Here is a 26,752-nt window from a genome sequence, read left to right on the forward strand (position 1 = left end):
AGAAATCACGCGACAACAAATCGTATTGTTCAGCTGTCCACTTTTTATTCTTCATTCTAACTCTGCCCTCAGAATGCTGAGCTTTGCAGTAAAGCTAAAGCGAAACCTGCCACTTCTTACACTCAGGTGACACACATATTTAAGGTCCTATACCCAGTCACACACGAGGCGCATGTTTCCTGACGAAGGCTACAAATAAAATAAACGTTTGGGAAACTGAACGTAAAATCTAAATATCTTGCAGGTGCCTGTAGTTACACCTGTTATTTATTGCACTGTGTATGAAACATTAATAAACATGTCGGCCAGGATTTGGGTTTTATGGTTCTGGTGAATTGATGAATACGGTTAGAGGATTTATTCTTGCTGTTACTCAGAATAACTCAATCTGACCTAGTTCATCAAACACTTTTGTCCTAAAGCATGCTACTCAGTATGTGACTGAGGACCTCCTTGCACTATGCAGTCTTTAAACATACAATATACCCATAGCTGTTACTTTTAATATCACAGTATACAATATCATAGCAATCATACTGTCAATAGTGTTAAAGCCTTTTGCAGTTTCTAGTTTTTTTGTCGTTTTAGTGTTTTTTTTTTTTTACATTTTGGTGTTGTTTTTAAAAGAACTTTACTTAGCACTCACATACACTCATGAAGAACGAGAACGACTGAGTTGTCAAGCAACTACTGTACATGTTTGATATACATATATACAGTGTTTTTAAGGCGTTGTGTGTAAGTCAAAATCGTGTTTGTGTGTGTGAGACATCACTTTAAGGTCCCACTGCTCTTGGTTAAGTGGGTCCATACAGATTGTCTGTCAGAAGACACTTGGTGACCAAATGTAATGTATTTGTGTGTGTGTGAGTCTGTGTGTGGTTCTGGAGAACTGACTTCTTCATGTTGTAGGTGAACCAGTAAAAGTCTTTTTAAAAACCACTGAAATAAGAGCACCCTCAAAACATAACACATGCATACAGAGACACTCACCCTCTCGGTGGATGTGGTAAACTATACATAGAGCCAAAACAATACATAGTTCTCACACACTGTCTCCTACGTATTCTCTTAGCACTCTTCAGTTGTAGCCAAAGAGTGGGGATGGCGTGTCCAACACCAGACTTAAGACATGCATATCATTATTTCACAAACCCCAACCTACAGCCTCATCAATGAGACAAACGCTTTTACAGAATATTTGAATATTGATATGTGAGCTGAAGCAATTTACAATCAACCTGATTTGACTTCTTCAGGACCAAAAATAAAAGGTAAATAATTGATCCTAAATAGATCCCAAATATTGTTTTTTTGTTCGTTATTTTTAATTTGAGTGGACATATATTTGCCTCTGCTATCAACATTCAGCGTACTGTCATTCATGTTGTGTGTGCATGTAGATTTTGTCAGTTTAAGGTGATAAACACATAAATAATGGAAAAAGTAAAGCATGTAAAATATGATATAACTGAGATTTACAATAAAAACATGTTATCACACAAAAACAGATACACTAAATAGAAGTAATACATTTTCAACCCCAAAATAACCCCAAAATGAATTTTAACTCATTTTGGGGACAGAATGTGTGAATTTGTGTGCTAAATAATAAAACTACACTTCCATTCCTGCCCTTTTCAGTTGCATTTTATACTCTTATTATTGCTGTTGCTATTGGATACACTTTGCTTTGCTCTTTCGTTACAAGGGCAAACGTTTACAAGCTCAAAAATAGGATTCATCAATAATTTTCAACAAGCACCAGTTTGTGAAATAGCTTTCAGCTTTAGTTTTTTTTTCTTGTTTTTCTTTAGTGATTCTTAAACGTAATGTAGACTAGGCTATATATCCAGTAAGTTTGGCACTCATACAGTTAATGCTTTATCATGTCAAATGAACAATCATCTGTCTGTCCATCTATTCATATCCATAATTCATTCACTAATGTACCCGCACGCACTTAACATTACCTTCTGTGGTTTCCTTTTGACTACACTAACCCTGCGGTGTTATATAGTCCACCAGTCCTACTAGACCACAGCAGTAACCTGACAGAAGGTTAACATTCAAAGCTGACACGTCTGGTTGTTCTGACCTGTCAACCACCTCAACAAAGCAGTAGGCTTCTATCTGGTCTACCAATCTTCAATGTGACCAACTACAGTATAAATATCGCTGGCCTGATCCGGACCAGGGCTCCACACTGACTAGACCTGCCACTGCAAACCAAACAAAATATTTGAACACGGCTCCTATATAACATTTGGGTGACAATGCCCTTAGTCGACCTTGTCACCGTCCCTGCGTCGTTGACGGAGAGACACAGAGAGCAATGCAAGGCCATAGGGCGCTAACGCCAAATTCGTCCTGAAGAGCGTACGTATTTACACTATTTATACGGCACCGCAGCGCAGCGGGAAAAAAAAGGCTGTGTTCCAAACCAAAAAGTGTGTGTCCTTCCCCCTGTCCTTGCTGATCATAATCACAAGCTGTCCGCAGTCCGTTTGTTTACCTGACATCGCCTTTGATTTGCATGGTGAATACAATACAGGCTATAGTGTGGGTCCTTGCGTTTGCATTATAGCTTCTTTATAACTGTTCACTGTTCCGTAACACGAAATCAGGTAGTTAGAAGTTGTGTTGAATTATTTTAAGTTACGGAAGGGACCCACTCTCACCATACAATATTTCGGTCAATATCGGATAAACATTGAAACACATCATTTACACTCTGGAAGTTTCTGAAGTACAAACAGCGGTTACACCCCTAAAGACATTGATGTCTTGGGCCTACCGATGTAAACTGCAAGTAAATTGCTTGGAAGCCCGACGTCAGGACACTGAAGCACGTGCAGCAACGCCGTGTCTGACTGTGTGCCTCAACTTCTGAGTTACAATTCATTTTTTTAACTTCACTTTTTTTGTTATTTTATGTATTTCACTGAATGCAGTGAAAAAGTCTGGTAATGAATTCGATATGAAGTGATATTCTATTGAACGACTTATATTTGACTGTGCTTAAATATGTGTGCTGTTTGAGTATGAGGCATCTAGTCAACTAAACACAAGCTGTCATTTAAATGCGACACTAAATCCAAATACACAAGCATTTCATGTCCCAGACAAACATTCTTTGTCAAACCTGACAAACCAACATTCTAGAAACCGTCCCCAAAATTCTACACCCCAAACTGGAGTCATCAAACTCAATTCCTATTTTGTCTGTTTTAACTTACTGGGCCCTGAGCTTGAAAGAAAAGCTTGAACAAAAAGGTCACAATGTTATGCAGCAGGTTAGCCTGAGGTGGATATGTGGGTGTATATTGCCTGGCCAATTTCAGACACCTCTTCATACTACTTTGAAACAGTCACCTAAAAATAACATGTAACTCCTACGGTTCATGAGATTATATCAAAACCTAATTTTCCACTCCTGTGCCATATTGCTGTCAGTGCAAGTAGATATGACCCTTGCATATATGCATCTCTCCACTAGTGGGCAGTATGATTTGTTGAAAATGTACACAATCGGCATACACAGTCTGAAAACGTACACGAAAACCTAGCAAGCATTATAAACATAAATTATATGCCGAAGTACACTAGCTGGATGGAGTGAAAGTCATGGGACGGAAGGATGGAAGGAACAGAGGAGAGGGTCATGATCTGGAGGAACTGGAGGGAGGAGATTCTTCTGGTTTCTCCTTCTCTGTAGACTCAATCTCTTCACCGGGCCCCGGAACGGGAGACTGAGAATCACTGAAAGAAGGAAAGAGAAAGACAGAAAGAGAGAGATAGACAGAGACATAGAGAGATACAGACAGAGAGAGAGAGAGAGAGAGAGAGAGAGAGAGAGAGAGACCGAAAGAGAGACACAGAGAGAGACAGAGAGACATAAAGAGAGAGAGACAGAGAGAGACAGAGAGACATAAAGAGAGAGAGACAGAGAGAGACAGACAGAAAGAAAGACAGATAGAGACAGAAAGAGAGAGACAGAGAGAGACAGAGAGAGACAGAAAGAGAGATAGACAGAGAGAGACAGAGAAAGAGACAGAGAAAGAGACAGAGAGATAGAAAGAGAGACAGAAAGAGAGAGAGACAGATAGATAGAAAAGAGAGAGACACGGAGAGAGAGACAGAGCAACAGATCAACAAAAGGTGTTGTAGGCTGTAACCAGTGTAAACATCAAATGCACGATCCCTCACTCCCAAAACATAGAGGTGTGACTCCCAGGCCTGCCACCTCACTGGAGACAGGCCTCACAGATCAGAGAAGCGTACCCGTCTCCAGTCTGGGTGATGAGTCTCCTACAAGTCTCCATCTGGACGTCCAGCCCTCTTTTCATGGAGCACATCTCCATGTACTCATGCAGGTGGCGGTTCATATCACTCTTGGCTGTCGCAAGCTCCAGCTGTGTGTGTGTGCGGGGGTACCAAACACAAAGTCAGAACCAGTCACGCGGCACAAGTGTGTATCATACACTATAATAACATGCCTGGCATCCCATAAACACACACACACTGTCTCACCTCTATCTGGCCGATCGTGTCTTGGTACTCCCTCTCTCTGGATTTGAACAGACACTCTGTGTCTTCAATCACCTTCTCCAAAGACTCATCTGGCTGAGAGAGAGAGAGAGAGAGAGACAGACAGAGAGAGAGAAAGAGAGAGAGAGAGAGAGGGGGGGAGAGAGAGAGAGAGAGAGAGAGAGAAAGAGAGAGAGAGAGAGAGAGAGAGAGAGAGAGAGAGAGAGAGAGAGAGAGAGAGAGAGAGAGAGAGAGAGAGAAGGAGAGAGAGAAGGAGAGAGAAGGAGAGAGGGAGGAGGAGGACAAATGAATATATGGAGATGAGACTTGGAGATGTTGACAGAAGTATGAGCATGACGGCAGCAGCATTGCTGTGATAGCAGCAGCATGTCTGGATGGTGTGTGTTTATAGCTGGCTGGAAATATGACAGTAATGCTTCATATTGGATTTGAGTACAAAGGCCCCTGAAGGCTGAATCATAATGACAGATTACATCGACGTAAACAGAACATTTGCTTGTGTGGTGAACACAGCATTCTGTTACTGGACACGGACACACATTGTAATACTTTGCTGGTAAAACAAGGCTGACTTCATCCAACTGTCTAATCAAATTACCCAGAGTACGCGTTCCCGTTCCGTTCTATAAAGGAACAGCTTGTTGTCTCTCCTTACACTGACTAGTAATGGTCGATGAAAGCAAATACCTGACAACAAATCAGTTTCTCGTTCAGATTCAGGCTTGTGTTGGTGTGTATGCTTGGGTGTGTAGGTTTTTCGTGTGTGAATGCATGTTTGAGTGTGTTTTTTTGTGTGTGTATGTTTCAGTGTGTATGTTGTATGGTTGTGTCTGCGCGCACACATGCATACATTTGTCTATGGATAGATGGGCTTCTTTATGAGCTGTTTGGTACTTAGCTGAGAGAGGATCGGCGACCTCTGAAAGTACTGTGAAACATTGTAACATATTGTTTCACTCACAATGACCTCATTCTACAGACTAGGAATTCTAGGAACACTAACAGCCAATGCTTGATCTGACTGCCGTATGCATTCAAATGATGTCATCGCTAAAAGGGACATGGCATCAGCTCCTGGGTTCTCTGTTCTGACAGAATCAGCAGGCATCCTAACTGTACTAATCAGGGGCCGTTAGGGCACACTGGGCTCACACAGTACAGGCCCAACCACCAAGCCAGGGCTCCCTACCTCTCCTGCCTGGTGATTGGTCTCTGGTGGTGCCAGGGTGCATCCTGGGAAGTCCTCCCACAGCAGCATGGTCTCCTCAGTCTCCTCCCAGGCCAGGCTGTCGCAGTCGTCCTCAAACTCACACTCCCGCCTGCAACGCATCCAAAGCTGTCACACAAACCAACCGCGCGTATGGACAAACATGCTGTATAAACACACACACATAAGGACACTTACAGGTGGTTCAGCATTCGCTGCATCTCCTCATTGATCTGACTGGCTGATGAGGTACACAATTCCTCCTCCTTGGGCACACCCCCGTCGCTCTCCGAGGTGCTAATTGGTTCATCTCCGTCGCTGCCATTGAGTGACAGCGGAGTCTGTCTCCGGGGACGACAGTTGATGGCAGACTGGGAGGTGGGCACCTGAAGGTTGGGTGAGAGATGGCCGCTGTTAACACCCTCCCAGCAGTGTGTGTGTGTGTGTGTTTGTGTGGACGTGCTTAGAGCGTGTGTGTGCGTGTGGGCACGCCTCTGTGTGTTTGTGTGTGTGGTGTGTGTGGTGAGTGTGTTTGTGTGTGGTACCTGGTACATCTGAATGACGTCCTCACAGTTCCTCTGCTGGGCCACGTCACACAGACGGGCCGTAATGTCGATCCTGCGACAGATGTCCATGTCCACCTTCATGGCCTTCTCCTGGATCTTACTGTCCAGCTCTGACAGGTTCTACCAAGAGGAGAGAGAGAGAGAGAGACAGAGAGTAGAGAGTAGAGAGAGTAGAGAGAGTAGAGAGAGTAGAGAGAGTAGAGAGAGTAGAGAGAGAGAGAGAGAGAGAGAGAGAGAGAGAGAGAGAGAGAGAGAGAGAGAGAGACAGAGAGAGTAGATTCAAGGAGACAGTAGGGTGAGAGAGAAGTCAGCATACTAAATTCAATTTTATTTTTTAATCTCTTGATTGCTCTGTACCAAAGGGACAACATGGAGTGACATGGAATGTGTGTCTATAAGAATGTACAATTTTAAATACGGTTCACGTGCAGGGCGTGTTGAGTGTACTGGTGTTTGATACACTATAAGTATATAATTGTTTAAGGGCGATGGACTTAAGATTCAATTAGTACACTGGTGTTGACTAGGAGGTATAGAGTACGGTGAGGTTGTGAGTGTGTATGTGGATATTGTATGCAGGGTAAGGAGAAGGTGAGTTTTGTATTTACGTTGCTCATCAGGCCTTTGAAGAGGACCAGCTCGGCCTTCAACTGCTGAACTCTGACTGCCAACTCATCTTGGCAGCCTTCACTCTCCTGCAAGTCCTACAACCACAGACAGATAGGCATCAACCACAGCCTTCACTCTCTTGCAAGTCCTACAACCACAGACAGATAGGCATCAAACACACACGCACACACTCACACGGACCATCTCTCACTTCCCAGAACAGATCTGATTATGGTGGTAGCATCTTAGAGACAAATCTGTTTCCAGCAAGAGACCACTCACAAGGCCTTTATACACAGAGCAGATAATACGAATTTAGCAATCCAGCATATGTAATCCCCCAGGATTTTGCTTTCCCATAATTCACTCTGTTTTAAGACTTTTTTTGTTGGTGTAATTCTAGTTATGTGTCTGGCTGAGCTGGCAAAGTCTAAAGTGTCTCTTTGATGAATGTTGGGCACCACAGCTACAGCCTACTCTGTAACTGGGTCAGGTGTCTAGATGTTCCCAGAAACTGCAGCTACACACACACACACACACACACACGCACTTGCAGGCTCACACACACACATACACACACACACACACACACACAAGCACTTGCAGGCTCACACACACACACACACACACACAAGCACTTGCAGGCTCACACACACACATACACACACACACACACACACACACAAGCACTCCCATGCACATACACACACATGCTCATTTACACAATTTTAAGGTTGCCGGTTCGATTCCCGGCCGTGCCAAATGACGTTGTGTCCTTGGGCAAGGCACTTCACCCTACTGGCCTCGGGGGGAATGTCCCTGTACTTACTGTAAGTCGCTCTGGATAAGAGCGTCTGCTAAATGACTAAATGTTATGTAAATGTAAGCATGCACAAGCAAAAACAATGGCGCAAACACACACACACAGGAAACATGAGAGAGCTCAACACCACATGCAGGTGGGTGGTGATCAGACCATTCACTGCAGCTGGAAAAACAAGGGGCCTTCACAAGAGCAACCACAATGTCCAGGTGGGCACACCATCACTGCATATTAGACCTTCACTTGAATGTTGTGAGTTCTCAGTGGGCTGTTCCAACACACTTTTATTGAATGAGGCTGTTTCACACTCTCAATTGAATTAGGTTGTTTTGCGTGCGTCAGTGCAATGTCAATTCGGTCAGCACAATGCAGACAAGCCCTCAGACAGAGTCTCACAGACGTGCTGCTTCTGGGCCCAACCCCCTCTCATCACGCTGACCAATCAGAGATGGCCTGGTATAGAATCAGTATGGGGCTCAGAATGGGTGCTTTATTCACCATGTGTATAGTTTATGAATTAAAAGAGATTCAAATACAGTAGATATACGCTCTGTAAATGTGCCATACACTGCGATGAGACTTGGTTTGAGTCTTGAGGCGGGACAGGAACAGAGAGGAACAGTCATGGGAGGTGCTCTTCTTACCTCCTGTAAGTCTGCGATCTTCTGTTCCAGATCCACCCTCATGGTATATTCCTCCTCCCACCTGCAGAGCACACACACACACGCACACACACACACACGCACATGAATAAACTGAAACCTGCATGTGACGTTAGTGTGTACTTGGTGTGTGTATGTGTGTTTTCCTCCTGCGTACTGGTCCAATCAGAACCCATGAATCAGAACTTTAATCTGACTAAAAGCGTGTGTAGTTGACACGGGGTCGTTGACAGGTTCAATGGACCAACAGGCCCCAGGCCCCTCCCTTTCAGTTGATTTTCACCTTACATAACTGCTGCTTAAAATGCAGGACTCTGCGACATATCCAGACCTTTAAAAAGCTTAATGTGTTATTTAGTATTAAGAGTGAGGGATTTTGTGCTGTATTTGGGCACAATGTTTTCATTTGAGGGGTAAGTGCAAAGAGAGAGAGAGAGAGAGAGAGAGAGAGAGAGAGAGAGAGAGAGAGAGAGAGAGAGAGAGAGAGAGAGAGAGGGAGAGAGAGAGGGAGGGGGGGAGTTGAGACAAGTTCTTTGCAAGCCAACCCCCTTTTTCAGCAGTTACAGCTCACCGAGTATGCTGCATTGCAGATGCTGTGTGGAGAGTGGAGACGGATGCGCAAGAGGAAGGAGAGAGAGAGGGGGGGGGGGATGTTGTCATGGGACAAGGAGCAGAGAATGTAGTTGCCAGTGAGGGGAAAAAGAGACTAATGGCAGAAAGGTGGGAGAGGGAGGAGGGGAGGGGCAGAGTGAGATGAGAGACAGGAGCCAGAGAGGGAGGTGATACCAGCCCCTGGCTGAAGGAGAGAGGGAGATGAGAGACAGGAGGCAGAGAGACAGGTGATACCAGCCCCTGGCTGAAGGAGAGAGAGGCAGGTAAGGACAAGACAGCGATGGAATGACGCCCAAAGATGAAGAAACAGGAAGTAGGGGGACTGATAGAAAGAATAGTCCACTAGTGAGATTATTGTTTCCCTGCAGGCATCTTTAACTGTGAACCAAGTATGAAAAAGTCCCACTGAGTGCAATTAAAGAACTAAACAGAGAAGCTGTTACACTGTAAATCATTGTCTGGCTGTCCCGATGCTATCAGCCAAGATATCGCTCGGGGCAACGCTGGCCCTGAGTTCCATACTCCAGAGGAAACTGGGTTTACTTTAAACTCCAACATGTGTGACACTATATTCCTCTGAACAACACTTATATCTGTTGTGCTAATCAACTGTTTGTCCCCCAACCTATGGTTCTTAACACTAAACAGTCAGCATCACTCAGAAACCTGCTATGCCCATTTCAAAACAAACTGCCTTGTTGGTTTATGACCTTGGACTGATCCCAAAACTGATGGGGATGGAGATAAACCAAATATATATCAGTGAATTTGACACAAAGAATGACATTGGCTTTAGGGGATGTCTAACTGGACACATTTCTGTCAAGCTGAACAAGACATAGCCTGCATTTTTAGAGACGAAATTGTGAAAATTCCATTGATCATGATTCAGTAATAGGTGTTCTTCTTGACAGATTTGTTCAGAACTGTAACTTTTTTTTTACATATTTCTTTCAAATACAGAACACCATGTATGTGAAACTATTGTGTTAATAGGGATCGTTAAAATTCAAGTTGCGCCATCTGTCGTGAAAAACGTTTTGGCATTAATGATATGTCCGCTGAAGGATACAAAATTAGTTTGTGTTAGATGCAGCTTTTCTCGTCGGCCATCTGTTAGCAAGGCTGCTACCACTCTGCTACCACGAGGAGTCACAAGACCCTTACTGTTCTCCTAACGACACTCAATGCTTTAATTACTTTTATATGATCTGCCGCACACCTGGCCACACAGGTTTCATGGTGAATCAATACAAAAAGTCAGTTACCTGCGCTTGTATTCGTCTCTTTCCCTCTTCACTTTAGCCAGGACGTTATACAGGGCTCTGATCTCTGGGGTGATGGTGTCGATTTGAACCCCAACTCCGTCCGGGTGGACCCAGGACACACCTGGGCTGGTAACGCGCGTCTCCACGCCAGAGCCGAGCTTGCGGGTGTGGTTATAGGACCAGATAGTTCCCGGTAGAAACCTGGGAGGGGGGTTGGTCGGGGTTCCGGTACCGGTGCTCGTACTTGTGACGGTTCTCCCGATGGTTTGTGACCTGGAGCTGGATGGGGAGTCGACAGTTGGAGTTGACAGGTTGATTGTGATGGTGGGATTCTTCGGGTTAGAGTTTGGATTTTCGATTTGGTTCTGCTCCAGCGTGAGGACTGTCGTGAGTGGTGGCATGAAAAGCGTTGTGGGCCTCGTAGCTGAGTTGTTTGTGTTGTGAAACGGAAGCGAACCGGGCCTAAGTGGAATCGTCCCCACGAACCCGGTCTGGACACCTGTTTCTTGGGTGTGTGCCCCTCCCCCGTTTTCAGAACATCCACCTTTGCATTTAGTATTGGCGTCCAAAGCCTGCTGAAGCTGTTTCTCCAAGATCTTGTTCCTCCGCTCCAATTCGTGTACTTTGGCGAGAAAGCATCGGAACCGCAAGTTGAGGGTCTTCAGTACGCTAATGTTGGACCCCAAGTCGTTCCTTAGGGCCATGGCAGCAGGTGGTGGCACTGCACGGTGCACCGGGTGGTTGTGGTTATGGTGCAGGTAAGCACTTTGTGAGGATGGGTTGAAATCAAATCCGGAGAGCGTCTCCGGGCCTAGTCCAGACTCTTCAAGGAAGGCGGTCGGATCTGGAGAGCCGAAGATGGCCTCGGGCAGAAGGCCGGATGGGGAATCCGGATGACTCGGTCCTAGATTCGGCTGCTGTTGATGTTGGAGAAGCGAGTTTGTCCCCAACAAAGGATTCATGCTATGGTAAGGAAAACTAAAGCGCTGCAGATCTGGCATGAACACGGACGGTAATTTGCTTGCTATGGTGGAATACAAATACGATAAGATAAACAACGTCTAGTTGTTGGTTATCAGACAATTGCGCCACGTTCTACAATTAACCCACCTGTTTATGTAACTGTTTCTAATTAATAATCTTATCCTCGACTTAAAGCCGGGTCGACTTAAGGTTGGCGAACTGGTCAAGTGTTCTCTCCCTGTTAACGGTCCCCAACAAAAACAATGTTAAACACGAATCCAAACGGTATGCGCAAACAAAAATATGCGACAACACCAATATGTTAATCCAAAATGAGATGTTATCAATGATAAATAAAATTCTCAATAATAATGCACTGCGCTCGAATGTTTTAAAAAGATAAACTCAGACCGTATCAGCGACGCAGCTTCTGGCTTCAAGATGTGACCGCAGGCAAGAGCAAGTGCTGCGGGATTTGGAGAGCAAGCTACCGTAAATACACAATTAGACAGCCTGGATTCTGTTAACCATTTCACTCTTTACGTTCAATGCAGAAAACTTTAAAACTTTAAAATAGTAGCCTATGTTGTGTTCAGTGCAAAATATAGCCTACAAGTTGAATAACATGGTGAGATGTAGACTTAATCAACAGAACAATGTAATAAAAGTGTAAGAACAATTTTATTTTCTTTAAAAATCGTTTGTCAGGATGGAGAGGCGACTAATGACACAACACATGAAGTCAATTAGTTTCCAATATCAGTCCAAATATCACAATACATGCATAAATAACTAAATTAGCCTAGTTTCAATAAATTAAACTAAATTGTCTTGTCTGCCACAGAAAACAACATTAACACAATATAAGTCAATAGAGAAACAGAAATCAAATACAGAGTAAAATCACCTTACATATTACCAAATGTGAAAGTGCCCTATTTCAGGATGCCCTCTCTCTCTCTCTCTCTCTCTCTCTCTCTCTCTCTCTCTCTCTCTCTCTCTCTCTCTCTCTCTCTCTCTCTCTCTCTCTCTCTCTCTCTCTCTCTCTCTCTCCCCGCTCTCTTTAGCTCTCTCTGTCTCTCCTCCCCTCTCTCTCTGTCTCTCTCTCTCTCATCCTCTCACTCTGTCAGCAGGCTGCTGGACGTGGACCCCCCCATCTCCTCCTTCTCGCTCATCTTCCGGCCCTCCATTTTGACCTGAGTGTCTAAGGAGGCCACGTCCAGAGCATCCCAGCCCACAGACGTGTTGTCAGACCAGGAACCACTGCCTCCTCCTTTCCCCTTCTCTCCATGTTGCTGCTTGGTCTCCAGCTGCACCATGGACACGGCCATGGGCTTGTTCTTCTGTCTCCAGCTCTGGCAGTAAGACAGATTGATGCTGCTTCTCTGCGCTGTGGAGGAGCGGAGAGAGAGGGTTAGCCGACATGACCTGTGTGTGTGTGTCTGCGTGTGAGGGAAGAATCCTCAACTCTCACAATAGCTCCCGTCTGTGGCTCTGGTCCTCCTCCTCTCCCTGCTGTCTCTCCCCCGCAGGATGTCGTACACATCCTCTCGGAACTCCTTGTTCATGATCTGGTAGATGAAGGGGTTGATCATGCAGTGAGACTTGGCAAACATGGCCGGGATCAGGGTAACAACTGGTGGCAGGCAGGACACGGGCTGGGAGCTGTCCGGCTCTGACGCCCCCTGGCGGACTAAAGGTGAACTGCGCGTGGTGGTGACAGCCTCGGTGGGCGACGGGTCCGAGTACTCTGCCTGGTCGTAGTACATGCTGTCATAGCCACCTCCGTAGCTCTCCGTAGAGGTCCAGTTGTGGACAGTAGGAAGCCCCAGGAGGTCGGTGATGGTGCTGGGGTGCAGGGAGCCCTCCACCCACTCGTTCCGATGGGCCAGGGCGGAGTAGAGGGACACTATGGCGTAGGGGGTCCAGGCAAGGAGGAAGGTGGAGCAGACCACTGCTGCTATCTGCAACAGACAGATGGTTCATGGTTCCTGATCTAGAGACCTTTAGATGCGATTAGTGAAGCAGAGATGTCGCCCATGTTGTGGCTACACTCGCTGTTATGTTCTCAGCTGTTTGTTTGACATGCCTTGGTGAGTCTCATGTCACGGCTACTGTGGGTGACGGTTGAGGAGGGGATGGAGGCCAGGGTTTGGTGAGACTTGTACACCTACTCGAATAGAAACACGATGAAAACAACCGGTGAGTGCACGTTCTCCCACAGTCAGCTAGGTTTACACACAGCTCTGTTGCAGTACTGTACCGCTCTGCTGAACACACGGGCAGGCTCACACTGGGACGGCCTTGGCATGCATAAAACATGTCCAGCACCCCGCATAGCAGAGACCACTCAGCATAAGTGACTCATCAAGGACCCATGAATCAAACGCTAATTGCTGGCTCCCTGCCTCGCCAGGCTCAGCGTAAATTCACTCACCGTCCGGAGGATGGCCAGGTAGGAGACGATGATGGTGAGGGTGGGGACTCCGAAGCACAAGGTCAGGATGAGGAAGATGTAGGCTCGGTCCTTCAAGGAAGACCTCATCTTCCACCTGACAGGAAGCGATATCCAGATAGCCGCAGGAACATGAACACACTAGTACATCCAGATATTCACATATCCCATCCGTAGTTCATGAACTCGCATCCAGACAGACACGCAAACTCACGCACACACGTGCTACACAGGGATGAATTAAACAGAACTTTCAGAGCTAATTGTGTACGCAAACAAGCTTTGGCATGTACACACTACTACACTCACGACCGAATTCAGTGATGGGGACTAGCAGAAGGGAGAGGTACCAGTTAATCGTGCAGCTGGTCCCGAAAGGTTCTGGTCCATAGCTTCCGAACCCAAAGGCAGGGAGAACGGCCCAGAAGACAGTATAGGCCCAAATCAGTGCAATCGCTAGAGACATGTGGCGTCTCTCTATCCACTGACCTGTAGTGCAGAGCAGATATCATTTTTGCACGGATTTAGCATGAAGCAAAGCATGATTTCAAATTTACTTGAAAGTACTGTGCATGCAAGAACACTGTCGCCATGTAAAACAACCTGCATCCTGAACTCACAACACAAACAAACATGCCAGTACTCAGACACAGAGTCACACCCACACCCATGGAAGGCTTCGATGATCGAGTACTCTAAAATCAGTATGTGTACGTGGAATCTAATATCCTTACCAACAGACAACAATCACAGAAACTGGGGCAGCTAGGGTAGATATTAGATTTTGCACCTAAATGACAGAGATCTCGATAGAGTGACCTCAGAAAGTGACTTCGGGAAGTGACCTCGGGAAGTGATCTCAGGAAGTGACTTCAGGAAGTGACTTCAGGAAGTGACTTCAGGAAGGCAGAGGATCAGATGCACTCATGGACCATGTGTACAGTGACGGCGACAGTTATTATTTCTAACAGCAAGCGCGACACCGCAATCTCAGAACCCGGCCACACGAAAGCAGAGACTGTGAGAGCTGAGGCTGTGGTTTGTATCACCATATGTCAGTAAGGATGAAGGATGAGTGTCAAAGATCAATCTTTGACACAATATCTTTGTGAAAGCTGCTTTTATGCTGTATGGTCCCCTTAGCTGAGCTTTGGGCTAAATGCTTTTTCACTGTTGTGACTTCACCATTGTGCATGCTCCAGTTATTTCAATTTCGTCACGGCAATCGATAAATACTACAAAGATGAAATTTCTTCAGAATATATATTGTGCTTCTCTTTCTGTATTACAACAAAATAAGCTTTGACTGAATTTCTCTACAGCTTGGTTCCCAATCTTCTTAAAAAAAAATAAAAAGTTAATTCTTCTCATTTTTATTTTCCTTTTCCCTCAGGTACCTCTCACGTGTTCCTGTTTAACCGAGTGGTTCGTCATGTTTCGTACAGGTGTCAGGTGTTTGCAGTGGAGGGCGGGGCCTTTACAGTGCATCTTACTGACCGTATCTTAAGGAGCAGATCTTAAGGCAGCGATCCAGAGAGATGAGACTGGTGGTGATGAGAGAGCCGATCCCAAACACAAAGCCCTGTATGCCGTACCACAAGCAGCCTGACTCCCCGAACACCCAGGCGTGAGACAGGCTGAGGGGGAGGAGAGGAGGGGGAGGAGAGAGAGGAGAGGGGGAAGAAGGGGGAGGAGAGGAGGGGGAAGAGGAGGGAGGAGAGGGGAAAGAGGAGGGAGGAGAGGGAGGGAGGAAGGAGGGGGGAGAGGGGGGAGGAGAGGAGGGGGAGGAGAGAGAGGAGAGGGGGAAGAAGGGGGAGGAGAGGAGGGGGAAGAGGAGGGAGGAGAGGGGGAAGAGAAGGGAGGAGAGGGGGAAGAGGAACTTTGTTTTTCTTCACATACCACGGACAACTTATTTGTTTTATTTTTTTAAGTACAAACTATGACTCCTTTTCTTACTTTGATCGAAACTCACCTGGATATTATGATGCATGGTGCCCCTATGAGGCTGTAGCCGAAATCACAGACAGCCAGGTTGATGGTCATAAGCTCAGGAGGACGGAGGGTCTTCCTCTTCTTGCCGTAGACCAGCAGCACGGTGCCGTTCCCCAGCACAGACACGGCGCCTGGGACAGGGGAGAGAACAGGAAGCATGAGAAGACCAGGTGAGAGAACAGGAAGCATGATAAGACCAGGTGAGAGAACAGGAAGCATGATAAGACCAGGTGAGAGAACAGGAAGCATGATAAGACCAGGTGAGAGAACAGGGAGCATGAGAAGACCAGGTAGAGAACAGGGAGCATGAGAAGACCAAGTGAGAGAGAACAAGGAGCATGAGAAGACCAGGTGAGAGAACAGGGAGCATGAGAAGACCAGGTAGAGAACAGGAAGCATGAGAAGACCAGGTAGAGAATAGGGAGCATGAGAAGACCAAGTGAGAGAGAACAAGGAGCATGAGAAGACCAGGTGAGAGAACAGGGAGCATGAGAAGACCAAGTGAGAGAACAGGAAGCATGAGAAGACCAGGTAAGAGAACAGAGACCATGAGAAGACCAGGTAGAGAACAGGGAGCATGAGAAGACCAAGTGAGAGAACAGGGAGCATGAGAAGACCAGGTGAGAGAACAGGGACCATGAGAAGACCATGTGAGAGAGAACAGGGAGCATGAGAAGACCATGTGAGAGAGAACAGGGAGCATGAGAAGACCAGGTGAGAGAACAGGGACCATGAGAAGACCAAGTGAGAGAACAGGGAGCATGAGAAGACCATGTGAGAAAGAACAATGTTGGGTGGGAAAGGGGAGGAGGTGCGGAATTGAACAGGGAGTTCAAAGGACCAGGAAAAACCAGGACGTGTGATTTCACAGTTGACGGATCAGCGCAGGGACGAGAGATCGATGAGTGGACATGGTAGACGTGGGATGAGAGGGGTGGAGGAGGTTCCTTCGGTGGCGCACAGCATACATTCCCCTCATATCACAGCGCCTGAGTGGTCGTCTATCGCAGGAAAGATCGATCATCCACTATCGACGGGTGGAGCCACTCACTGTTCTCTCCTGGCACGGTTCAGCAAGCCAGTCGTTTATTTTAGTACTTCAGCCAGGCGTCCTAACAACCCCTCTTTCCAGACCCCCTGGGCCCTGGAATCAGCTGCCCAGCTCATGCCCTGCACCGAGGCATCGACAGGGAAGCCAGCGGTCAGGGGGAGAGGCGGAGGGGGTCGTCTGGTCATCATATCTGATTTGGTTTTGCTGGGTAAACCTGTGCGTGTAGCTTAATGATTTACCCTGCAGGTCGGAATGTATTATATGATCCTGGAAGGCTTCACACTGGTATCCTGGCCCTTCCTCTCTCTCTCCTCCTTGAGCTCTCTGCTCTCACTGAGCTAGATCTGTGCTCCTTGCGGGATTCATTCCACATGTCTGAGTCTTGGCTAGAGTAGATCAATGCCTCGTTTGATCACACAAGTTGGTCATGACGGCTGACAGCTTGAGATCTGTGTTCAGTGGTCCCTGTTTCTTGATGCAAAGGTTTGCAAACATCTCATCTCTTCTTAATAATGAAAAGCTTTAAAGTGTAATGAAAACATTGATTACTGTAGGATGAATCCCTGTCGTGAATACGCCACAAGCAAATCTCGTTTTTGAGAAGGTTGAAAGGATAACAGTACGCATATGCTTTTCATAGAAGAAAAATTTGACTCCATCCAAATTTCAGTTCTTGAATCTAGTGTCGGTATCAAAACACGTGTTCCTCCCTTTGACCCACTCGGAGAGGATGAGGGTGAGGACAGCAGGGGACAAGGACGAGGTCCCACTCACCTGTGATCACCATCAGGATGGCCACTCCCAGGTCGGCGCTCGGTGTGAGGTGCGACTGGAAGGCGGGAGAGAGGGAGGATGGGACAGGCACCGAGTCCCTCCACGTGCCATTCAGTCCTGCCGACATGTACAGCTGAAAGGAACCAGATGGAGACACACATTTTACATTTACATTTAGTCATTTAGCAGACGCTCTTATCCAGAGCGACTTACAGTAAGGACAGGGACATTCCCCCAGAGGCAAGTAGGGTGAAGGACACAACGTCATTTTGCGGGGCGGGAAATCGATCCGGCAACCTTCTGATTAGTAGCCCGACTCCCTCACCGCTCAGCCATCTGACTCAACGCTCATCTGACACACACAAACAACGTGGAGAAGGTATATCCTCCATAACAGGTAAGCGGTGGGGGTGAATGAGCAGGAGCATAAGACAGAGGCGTTTGTGTGAGAGAAGTTTCGAGTTAGTGGATGTGGAGTTGGGAAGAGAGAAAAAGTGAGAAAGACAGAGTTCACTGATAATCTTAGCATCTTATGAGTAAGAGGGAAAAGGAAGGGATAAAGGACATGATATGGAAACCAAGCAAACAAGCGGTTACAAGCACAAACAAAATGTCTTTCAGATGAGATAAGACAACCATGGGACACCGCCTGAAGGAGGGGAAAGAAAATCTCTCTCCACACTCCCCAGAAAGACACAAAGAGAGTTTTTAAATTGCTGCTAACCGCAGAAGTTGAATTACGGTCTGTTAAAACATAAGAACAAAAAGTGCAAAGCAATCTCTCGTTTTTAAGACGTGGTAAAGTCCTGCAGGAGTGCCTTGGAACCATACACACAGAACTCACACACGCACAGCCAGTCCTACCCACCTTCCTCTTTCTCAGTCGGTCAGTCTGTCCACCTAGTTTCTTCTGTTACTTCCCTCTTGTTCAGATCGTCTTTATGCTAAGTTAAGCTCTTTTTTAATCTTAAGCCTCTTGATTTTCCAAATCAATTTTGCGGTTGACAATCTGGTGGTGAAATGAACAGAGAGAAAAAGAGGGAGAGAGATGTATCTAAACCTTTTGACCTCCCTCTTGATCAGTCATTCCCCACCCCTTCTCCCTCCCTGTCTATCCCTGTCTATCTCTATCTCACTCCCTTTCTCTCTCTCTCTGTCTCTCTCTCTCTCTGTCTCTCTCTGTCTATCTCTATCTCACTCCCTTTCTCTCTCTCTCTGTCTCTCTCTGTCTCTCTTGCTCAGACACACAGACACACACTCTTAATCTCCCACACATGCATTCTCAATGTTTTATGTCCTAAATTTATCTTATCTTAAGAGCTTTTTTCAGAAAGCAAGTAAAGAAAGATGATCCGTCCAATTCAGGTTAGAAATAATGATAATTAAGTGATTCATGAGGCTTGATTATTTCACTCAATGCTCTACTTTAGTCTTAATCATCGTTTTAGAGAGGCAAAAGTGTGTGTGTGCTTGCGTGCCTGTCTGTGTGTCCATGCATCAGTGAGAATTATAACTACCAGCAGACATTTTCGTCTTGGACAACAATATCACGGATATTTGGTTTGACCTCTGGGAATTAAGCGGTCCTGGAAGTCTGTGACAAAAGTATTAAACATGGAAATAAATATATATACATGGCTGTGATCTGACCAACGGCATTGATTTAATCCTAATCCAACTCATATTACAGAAGTAGAGCTTTGAACACGCACACACGCTAACGCGTACATACACATTCAAATACACTTGAAACGTGAGTGTAAGCGTGTGTGTGTTTGCAACCCTTAAATAGAACCGTATGGCCTATGTTGGATTCTAGTGAACGGGATTTCAAATAATCTCCTTGGGCCACAGGGGTTAACCAATACTTCATGTTTTATAAATCCAGTTTATTTTTTTCCGTCTCCTTAGTCTACATTTACCAACTCTGAGACACTTCTATCAGACCCTTAACTGTCTTGCACCCTTGTAAGCATCTGTCGGAGACTGATGACGTAAATTCAACCTCGTCCAAATCGCGTCATGCAACACGCTGCTTCTGAGGAATCTTTCATTGGCGTTCATAATTTGGTGACTTTGCTCGCTCACCCCGGCTTCCGTCTACACTTTCGATTTATTACGTCAATAACGTCAATATACATTTTTCATGTAGGCCCGTCCTGGAAAACATAATGGTCTGCCATTGTCAAGTCGACTTAGTTTCGCCACATTACACTCGGAACATGTATTGAGCTGATGAGGACTTCGAACGCATGAGCACAAGATAATTACAGTTAGGGGAGAAATTGTTTGTGAGTATCTTTAGGAGCCTAACAGGTAGGAGGCGCTAACAGTTTGGGAAGACAGACTTCAATGGCGAAACTCATGACAGTAACCAGGATGCTAGGAGAATGAGGCTTGTTCATTCCAAGGGCCACCGTGTTCATTGCGCTGTTATAAATGTTACTACAATGCTTGTCATGCCCCGGCCGCGTGATTCTAACGGCACCGTTTTACAGAATCATGTATGGTCATGTATGGGGCGGTAATATAATGATTCAGGATAACTGGATATCTGGATGAGAAATGTATCTAATATATCTGCACCAAAAACAAACCTTCTATTGCCTTTGAACGTTGTCAGCAGCTCATACACACCCCCACCCCCCCCCCCCCCCCCCACCCCCAGCAACCCCAGATGAAAAGAGGAACCTGCATTTCTCACAAACAGAGGACTTTATTCATCCACTGAACGCAGCACCTCAGTGCCATAGCCAGTGAAAGAGCTTCAGCCTTCGCTTCGACCATCCTACTTCACAAAAGAACAGAACAGGGATTTGACGATACAAAAATAAATTGGTCATCAATTCAAAGTTGTGTTAATGACTGTGGTGGCCGTTTTCTCCACAGCCGTGCCAATGGAGGTGGTGCTCGAATCAGGGGGGAACGGGGACGTGGGTCATGTGACAGTCCAGTTGCATTGGATTGGCTGGTTGCCTTTACTCCTTGGAAGCCATGTGGGCCATCAGGTCGCAGACACGCTGGCTGTAGGCAAACTCGTTATCGTACCTGTGGAGACACAAAGGCACCGTTAGGATCATAGAACAGTGTGTGTGTGTGTGGGGGGGAGACTGGTTACCATGACACCAGCTTGACAAAGTGATCATTGAGGGCGATGCCTGCGCCAGCGTCAAAGATGGAGGAGTGGGTGTCGCCGTTGAAGTCTGAGGACACAACCTGTGACAGAAAGAAACAGTTTGCATCACCCGATAAATGATAACAGCTAGTGACCATTACCCTTTAATTGTCGCTGATAATGTGAAATCGAACAGGTCCGTACATGGTGCTCTGTGTATCCCAGAATGCCCTTCATGGGTCCGTCACTGGCAGCCTTCACCACCTTCTTGATGGCGTCGTACGAGGCCTGGGAAGGGAAATACAGGGTTAAGCCCAAGTAGAATATACCCTTACTGGACCAAAAAATAAAAATAAATAATACAAGTCTCCATTGACTATGAAATGTCACCAAAACATTTTATAAAAACGAGCTAAATGAGCCTACGTGATGACCTCCTTTAGATCTGTAGACGCACCAAGTACTCTACAATTACAGATCTAATATCATACATGTGTCCACTACAACACAGACAAACGTAAAGTCATTCACAAAAGTTAAAACGCAGAAGTAAAGTTATTTTGCTGCTACTCAACGAAAAACAGGAGAGCTAAAGTAGCAGGAAGTCGCTAGATAAGATTTGTCGCTTGGGAAGGCGAAAAGTCACTAAATTGTAGGGGTGGGAATCTTTTGGTACCTCACGATTCGATAAAAAACATTTGTGAATCGCTAAAAGACTCAAATCGAGATTCGAATGTGAATCAATTCCCCCCACCCGTACAAAATTGGCATTACTATGTAGTTGGACATTAAGAATGGGGGCAGGGGGCGGGGTTACTCACAGGCTTCTCCAGACGGACAGTCAGATCGACCACTGACACGTTGGGGGTGGGGACACGGAAGGCCATGCCTGTCAGCTTGCTGTAGAGGGGCCAGACATGCAGGACGTGAGGTCACAATGGGCTTTATTGACCAATAAAACATCACACACAAGGAATTGTGGCAGGAAGGTGCAAATGATAACTATACAAATGTGAATGTGCATGAAGGCTGGGCGTGTCCCGTGTATTGGGCGTGTTCCACTGACCCGTTAAGCTCTGGGATGACCTTGCCCACAGCCTTGGCCGCTCCAGTGGAGGCAGGAATGATGTTCTGGCTGGCTCCACGGCCATCCCTCCACAGCTTACCAGAAGGACCGTCCACCGTCTTCTGGGTGGCAGTGACGGCGTGTACAGTGCTCTGTGGGCAAGGATGGTCATCAAGTGGAGGGGATAGAGGAGGTAGAATGATGTTAAATCTGCTGCGTGTGGTTTCCGTGCTTTGGACGAGGGCAAGCCGGTGTTGTGTGAGATTAAGCCCTCTCTAGGAGATTGTGTTCCCTAGGTGTTGTGTTGTAATCCGTACCATAAGACCCTCGATGATGTGGAAGTTATCGTTGATAACCTTGGCCAGGGGAGCCAGGCAGTTGGTTGTGCAAGAAGCATTGCTGTGGGGAAGAGCAAGAACATCATGAGGTACACAGAACAACATGAGGTACACAGGCTTTCACAGAACATGAGGTACACAGGCTTTCACAGAACAACATGAGGTACACAGGCTTTCATAGAACAACATGAGGTACACAGGCTTTCACAGAACAACATGAGGTACACAGGCTTTCACAGAACAACATGAGGTACACAGGCTTTCACAGAACAACATGAGGTACACAGGCTTTCATAGAACAACATGAGGTACACAGGCTTTCACAGAACAACATGAGGTACACAGAACAACATGAGGTACACAGGCTTTCACAGAACAACATGAGGTACACATGCTTTCATAACTTACCACGCTCACTGGAGAAGGTTCGTGAGAAGCGGGTCCTTTTTTTAGTGTTCAGGATTAACGCGAGTACATTTACAGGGACATTTCCCCCAAGCAAGTAGGGTGAAGTGCCTTGCCAAAGGACAGTCATTTGGCACAGACGGGAATCGATCCGGGAACCTTCTGATTACTAGCCTGATTCCCTAACCGCTCAGCCACCTGACTCCCTGTAATCCGAGAGTGACGGGTGTTTGCCCTCACCTGACAACCTTGAGGGAGTTCTCATACTTCTCGTGGTTGACGCCCATGACGAACATGGGGGCGTCGGCACTGGGGGCGGAGATTATCACCCTCTTGGCACCGCCCTTCAAGTGGGCCTGGGAGAGGGGGGGGGCGAGGAAGAGAGATTACTCAAGGATAATGTTTCATGTTCTCACTCCTGTGTGTGTTGGTCTGTGTCTGGTCGGCCACAAGAGGAAGGAATACGTACAGAAGCCTTCTCGATGGTGGTGAACACGCCTGTGGACTCGACCACGTAGTCGGCACCTGCCTCTCCCCATTTGATGGCAGTAGGGTCCCTCCTGTGGGGGGGGGGGGGGGGGGGGGGGGGGGGGGGAGAAAGGGGGGGCAGGTCAGATAACCGTAATAGTAACCCCGATGTAACTAAAGATTCGGCAGGGTACTCACTCGTGGAACACGGTGATGGCATGTCCGTCGATGACCAGCTTGCCGTTGTCGGCCTTGACTTCACCCTTGTAGCGGCCGTGAGTGGAGTCATACTTGAACATGTAGACCTGTGGAGGAGTGGGGGGGTTCAATATCAACAAATGCTTTTGTCTAGCCCTTTCAGAGGGCTTCACATACATCCCCAGAACTGCCCCTCAGCCAATCCAAACTGTCAAGAAAGACAAGGAAAAAAAAACCTCACAGAAACTCTGGGTCGACTCAGTGCTGCCTATAGATCAAGTCTATATTTTCTAGAGCCTTCCATGACCCCAGAGATGTCTGGGGCTGGTTGGACATCACTCACCATGTACTCCAGGTCGATGAAGGGGTCATTGATGGCCACAATCTCAACCTTCTTGGAGCTGAATCCGGCACGGGTCACCAGACGGCCGATGCGGCCAAATCTGAAGAGCACAAGGAAAAAGGTTGTTCCCTTGTTTGGCCACTAGAGGGTAGTGCAATGCCACGTCGATTTCATTCACCACGATTTGTCCATGGAGAGTAGGCCTAAACTCAACTCAGAAATGCAACCTATATGTAATAATGCAAGACAGCATGCGTTATACCATATTTGTCATTCTTTATGCACATTTTCGAATCATAGCACAACAAGACTAGTTGCTGGTACTTGACAATTCTTATTGACAACTTTTACATCTTGTTGCAATACCGCACAGCGGTACAAGAGAAAGGAAGGAAGGGAGAGAGAGAAGGGAGAAAGGGGGAGAGAGAGAAGGGGAGGAAGGGCGCGAGGACAGGGTCCAATAGGAGGAGCAGAGAGAGGTGTGTTGCAGAGCCAAGCAGCTGTGTGGCTGGCTTCCCTATCTCCTCCCCCCCCCCCCCCCCCCCCCCCTCCTCCTCCTCTTGCTTTCCTCTGGGGTGTAAAGTCGAGATGAATCTATAATGTGCTAATCGTCCCGGTGACGACAGTGAGCTGTTTGATCAGTAGGGGAGTTACTGTTTAACCAAGTCTAGAACTATATGTTACACACCAGCCTCAGACAGGGGGAGGGAATAACAGGGGGATCACTTGGGTGGGTGGGGGAGACAGAGAGAGGGATGATGGAGACAGGAGGAGGTGGGTGAGAGACATGGGTAGAAAACAAGTTAAATACATATGGAAGGAGGGAGGGGAGTAGAATAAGAGCAAGATCACTATTCTGATAATGGGTTGTGCCCAAGTAGACAGCATTTCTACTGGTCTGAAAACATCTAGTTTCTGACACAATACAATCACTTTTTGAACCACCATCAAGTCAAGGAAAAAAAAGAAAAGTGGCCAAAGTTCAAAGATCAGAAGGGGTCAAAGTTCAAAGATCATAAGGGGCCAAAGTTCAAAGATCAGAAGGGGTCAAAGTTCAAAGATCAGAAGGGAAAACAGGTGACTGCCCCCAACTTATGAGTCTTCCACACAACCCAACTTAACTCCCATATATGCCTGGGTTAGTGTCAGTGTGCTGCCTGGTTAATGCTAACAGTTGGCTAAAAGGTTAGCTAAAAACAGATTGATACTCATGAGCCAAGCATAGAGAAGGGTAAGCTAAACTCTTCAGATAGCAAAAGGTTAATACATGTTACATTTCCATTTAGATTAATCACCCCATTAAGGGAGACAAGGCCCAATTTCCTGGAACAAGTTGCAGGCCTATCTTTGTAGATTTAAGTTTCTTTCTTACTAGATATGTTTGTGTGTGCCATTATTTAGTCTCCAGGTTGGGTAGTCAACGTCATAAAATGCAACAAAAAACTAAGAAAGAAATCTTACCCATTGATACCAACTTTCACCATTTTGTCTGATTGGGTCTAGTCCTCTGTAGAGAAGGAGACAGGAAGACAAATGTTATGGACACACTTTTACAGCCTACTAATCGTGTTCACCTCATGACTGCCCTGTACGTGCATTTAGTCTGCTAAATGACTAAAAACGTGATGGTACAAATATGTTCCTACTCCAATGTTTAAAAAGCGGGTGAACAAAAGCGATAAACAAACGGTTCTGAAAAGTTACATAGGCTACCCAATATTTAAACTTAAGGCTATTGCAACTCATACTGGGAGGCCATTCCAAGATCGTAACCTTTGAGGTTATATTATTACATGCAACAGAGGTTTTATGTTTCCGGTTAGACTACAACTAATTTAGGCAGCAGCAGCATTTTGCAATCAACAATTCGAAAGCTATGACCTTTTAATATTGAGATTACTTAAGTTAATGAAAAACGACAGTAGCCTATTCAAACATTGTTGGGTAAAGAAACACACTGTAGGATACCACAACTTAGACAATAATTAGCTTCTTAGAAGTTGAGACAACTAACCTAAAAACGTGACATGCCTAATTTCTCAAGTCTATGGTTTGCATGATTTCCGTTAAAAGCAATTGACAGCTTATTATTTACCGTTTGTGAGATGCCTCTGGACGTTCGTTCGACTTCGGGTGAGTGGGGACCTGCAAAGGTGCGCTGTCAATTTGTACTCTTCCACCGAACACGCTCCTCCCATGTGTGGACATTGTTCTCCGCCCCGCCCCCTTTTAATGTCAAGGTCGTAAGACGGCGATGACTGGCCGATTAAGGAAGGTATGTCGGCAAGTCGCCTATTAAATTGACTTGCATAATTACACAGACGTTAGAAAACTTTTTCATTGTAAGTCACGTGCGTCCTGAGTTATCATGGTTGCACAGGAAAATATTCAGGTGACAGGGATTGATTAATTTGGTGCATTGACTGTGATTTCTGTTGCACTGCAGTTCGCAATCTAAGGAATGCAACGTCTTTGATTCCTTCAAGGCTTCCACCAATAACGTACCTGCTGTTTGCCCAATATGTTTGCTTGCTTTGTCCAGTATCATTCCTACAGCAAAGGTTTTTCTAACTTCCAAACCTTTAATACAGTTCAGGGGTGAGAAAAGAGAGGGTTCATTGCTGACCTTCTCAGACGAGAGACAGAGTCAGGCCTCCTCAGTCGAGGGCCGGGGATCAAATCTCCATCCCGAGTGTGACATTTACCATCCAAAGACCATGACCCTTCTCCTCTCCTACCTCCCTTCTCTCCCTCCTCACTCCGTTCTCTCTCTCGTTCACATCACCTGCACCTCCTGGGAGGGCAGGCTCTGTGGGAGGGCAGGCTCTCTGGACTGGCTGGTTAGCATGCCGTCCAAGTCCCATAGAACGTGTTAGAACATATGTTAGAACGTGTGTTAGAACGTGTGTTGGAGACAAAACAACTTTCAACAGACCAGATGTGACTCGATGTGTTTGGGTCTTTTAACTCAGACCTGTTCACGGGGTTCAACATTCCCACAAAGCCCCAATGGGCAACGTCCAGACGTCCAGACGTCCAGACGTCCAGACTACACCAGTCATGACCATCATGGCAACAGAAACGGTCTTGAGGGGATACCATGCGGCCTGACATGCTTTCTAACAAAACGTAACATCCAGCACATGCATGACATGCAGTTGCCATGGCATAGTGTTCTGTCTGCACATTCTTCAGCCCTGATGGTTGTCACCCGATTCAGGGACTCCAGCCAGCAGCCTGGGCATAGCTGAACTGCCGCCCACGACCCACGCCAGCCTTGGCCCCC

At 46.4% G+C, this 26,752-nt stretch overlaps 3 protein-coding genes across 3 annotated transcripts; all 3 read right to left on the minus strand.

Annotated features, from left to right (window-relative positions):
• Positions 1–39: 39 nt before the first annotated feature.
• iffo1b (intermediate filament family orphan 1b) lies at positions 40–11,703 on the minus strand. Its single transcript, XM_047037231.1, has 9 exons — positions 10,299–11,703; positions 8,401–8,461; positions 6,933–7,028; positions 6,304–6,444; positions 5,957–6,144; positions 5,741–5,870; positions 4,534–4,626; positions 4,285–4,415; positions 40–3,762 (listed from the first exon to the last, which is right to left on the minus strand). The coding sequence occupies exons 1-9, from the start codon at positions 11,297–11,299 to the stop codon at positions 3,663–3,665; spliced, it is 1,941 nt and encodes a 646-aa protein (XP_046893187.1). The 5' UTR covers positions 11,300–11,703; the 3' UTR covers positions 40–3,662.
• A 619-nt stretch (positions 11,704–12,322) lies between these two features.
• On the minus strand, positions 12,323–18,595 carry opn9 (opsin 9). The gene is made up of 9 exons (XM_047038826.1): positions 18,402–18,595; positions 17,534–17,666; positions 15,689–15,839; positions 15,214–15,353; positions 14,067–14,205; positions 13,699–13,813; positions 13,351–13,431; positions 12,736–13,225; positions 12,323–12,651 (listed from the first exon to the last, which is right to left on the minus strand). The coding sequence occupies exons 2-9, from the start codon at positions 17,658–17,660 to the stop codon at positions 12,380–12,382; spliced, it is 1,515 nt and encodes a 504-aa protein (XP_046894782.1). The 5' UTR covers positions 17,661–17,666; positions 18,402–18,595; the 3' UTR covers positions 12,323–12,379.
• A 1,634-nt stretch (positions 18,596–20,229) lies between these two features.
• On the minus strand, positions 20,230–25,626 carry gapdh (glyceraldehyde-3-phosphate dehydrogenase). The gene is made up of 12 exons (XM_047040180.1): positions 25,562–25,626; positions 24,928–24,973; positions 23,467–23,566; positions 23,124–23,230; positions 22,927–23,017; positions 22,698–22,813; positions 22,032–22,113; positions 21,715–21,866; positions 21,470–21,548; positions 20,853–20,936; positions 20,652–20,749; positions 20,230–20,581 (listed from the first exon to the last, which is right to left on the minus strand). Exons 2-12 carry the CDS (start codon positions 24,948–24,950, stop codon positions 20,512–20,514), a joined length of 1,002 nt encoding a protein of 333 aa, XP_046896136.1. The 5' UTR covers positions 24,951–24,973; positions 25,562–25,626; the 3' UTR covers positions 20,230–20,511.
• Positions 25,627–26,752: the final 1,126 nt, after the last annotated feature.

The sequence above is a fragment of the Hypomesus transpacificus genome, chromosome 2 (assembly GCF_021917145.1).
Source record: "Hypomesus transpacificus isolate Combined female chromosome 2, fHypTra1, whole genome shotgun sequence".
Taxonomy (NCBI): domain Eukaryota; kingdom Metazoa; phylum Chordata; class Actinopteri; order Osmeriformes; family Osmeridae; genus Hypomesus; species Hypomesus transpacificus.

Bases quoted from the DNA above. Each gene is read 5' to 3' on its own strand.
- iffo1b (XM_047037231.1), bottom strand. From the start codon at position 11,299: ATGCCAGATCTGCAGCGCTTTAGTTTTCCTTACCATAGCATGAATCCT. The intron at 6,445-6,932 runs GTAAATACAAAA...TCCTCTTGGTAG, and splicing joins TCAAAGGCCTGATGAGCAAC to AACCTGTCAGAGCTGGACAG. The intron at 4,416-4,533 runs GTGAGACAGTGT...ACACACACACAG, and splicing joins ACACGATCGGCCAGATAGAG to CTGGAGCTTGCGACAGCCAA.
- opn9 (XM_047038826.1), bottom strand. From the start codon at position 17,660: ATGTCGGCAGGACTGAATGGCACGTGGAGGGACTCGGTGCCTGTCCCA. The intron at 13,814-14,066 runs GTACCTCTCCCT...GCTTCCTGTCAG, and splicing joins ACCAGCTGCACGATTAACTG to GTGGAAGATGAGGTCTTCCT. The intron at 13,226-13,350 runs GCATGTCAAACA...TGTCTGTTGCAG, and splicing joins GTGACATGAGACTCACCAAG to ATAGCAGCAGTGGTCTGCTC.
- gapdh (XM_047040180.1), bottom strand. From the start codon at position 24,950: ATGGTGAAAGTTGGTATCAATGG. The intron at 23,567-24,927 runs GTAAGATTTCTT...TGTGCTCTTCAG, and splicing joins GTGAAAGTTGGTATCAATGG to ATTTGGCCGCATCGGCCGTC. The intron at 22,814-22,926 runs GTACGTATTCCT...CCCCTCTCCCAG, and splicing joins CCACCATCGAGAAGGCTTCT to GCCCACTTGAAGGGCGGTGC.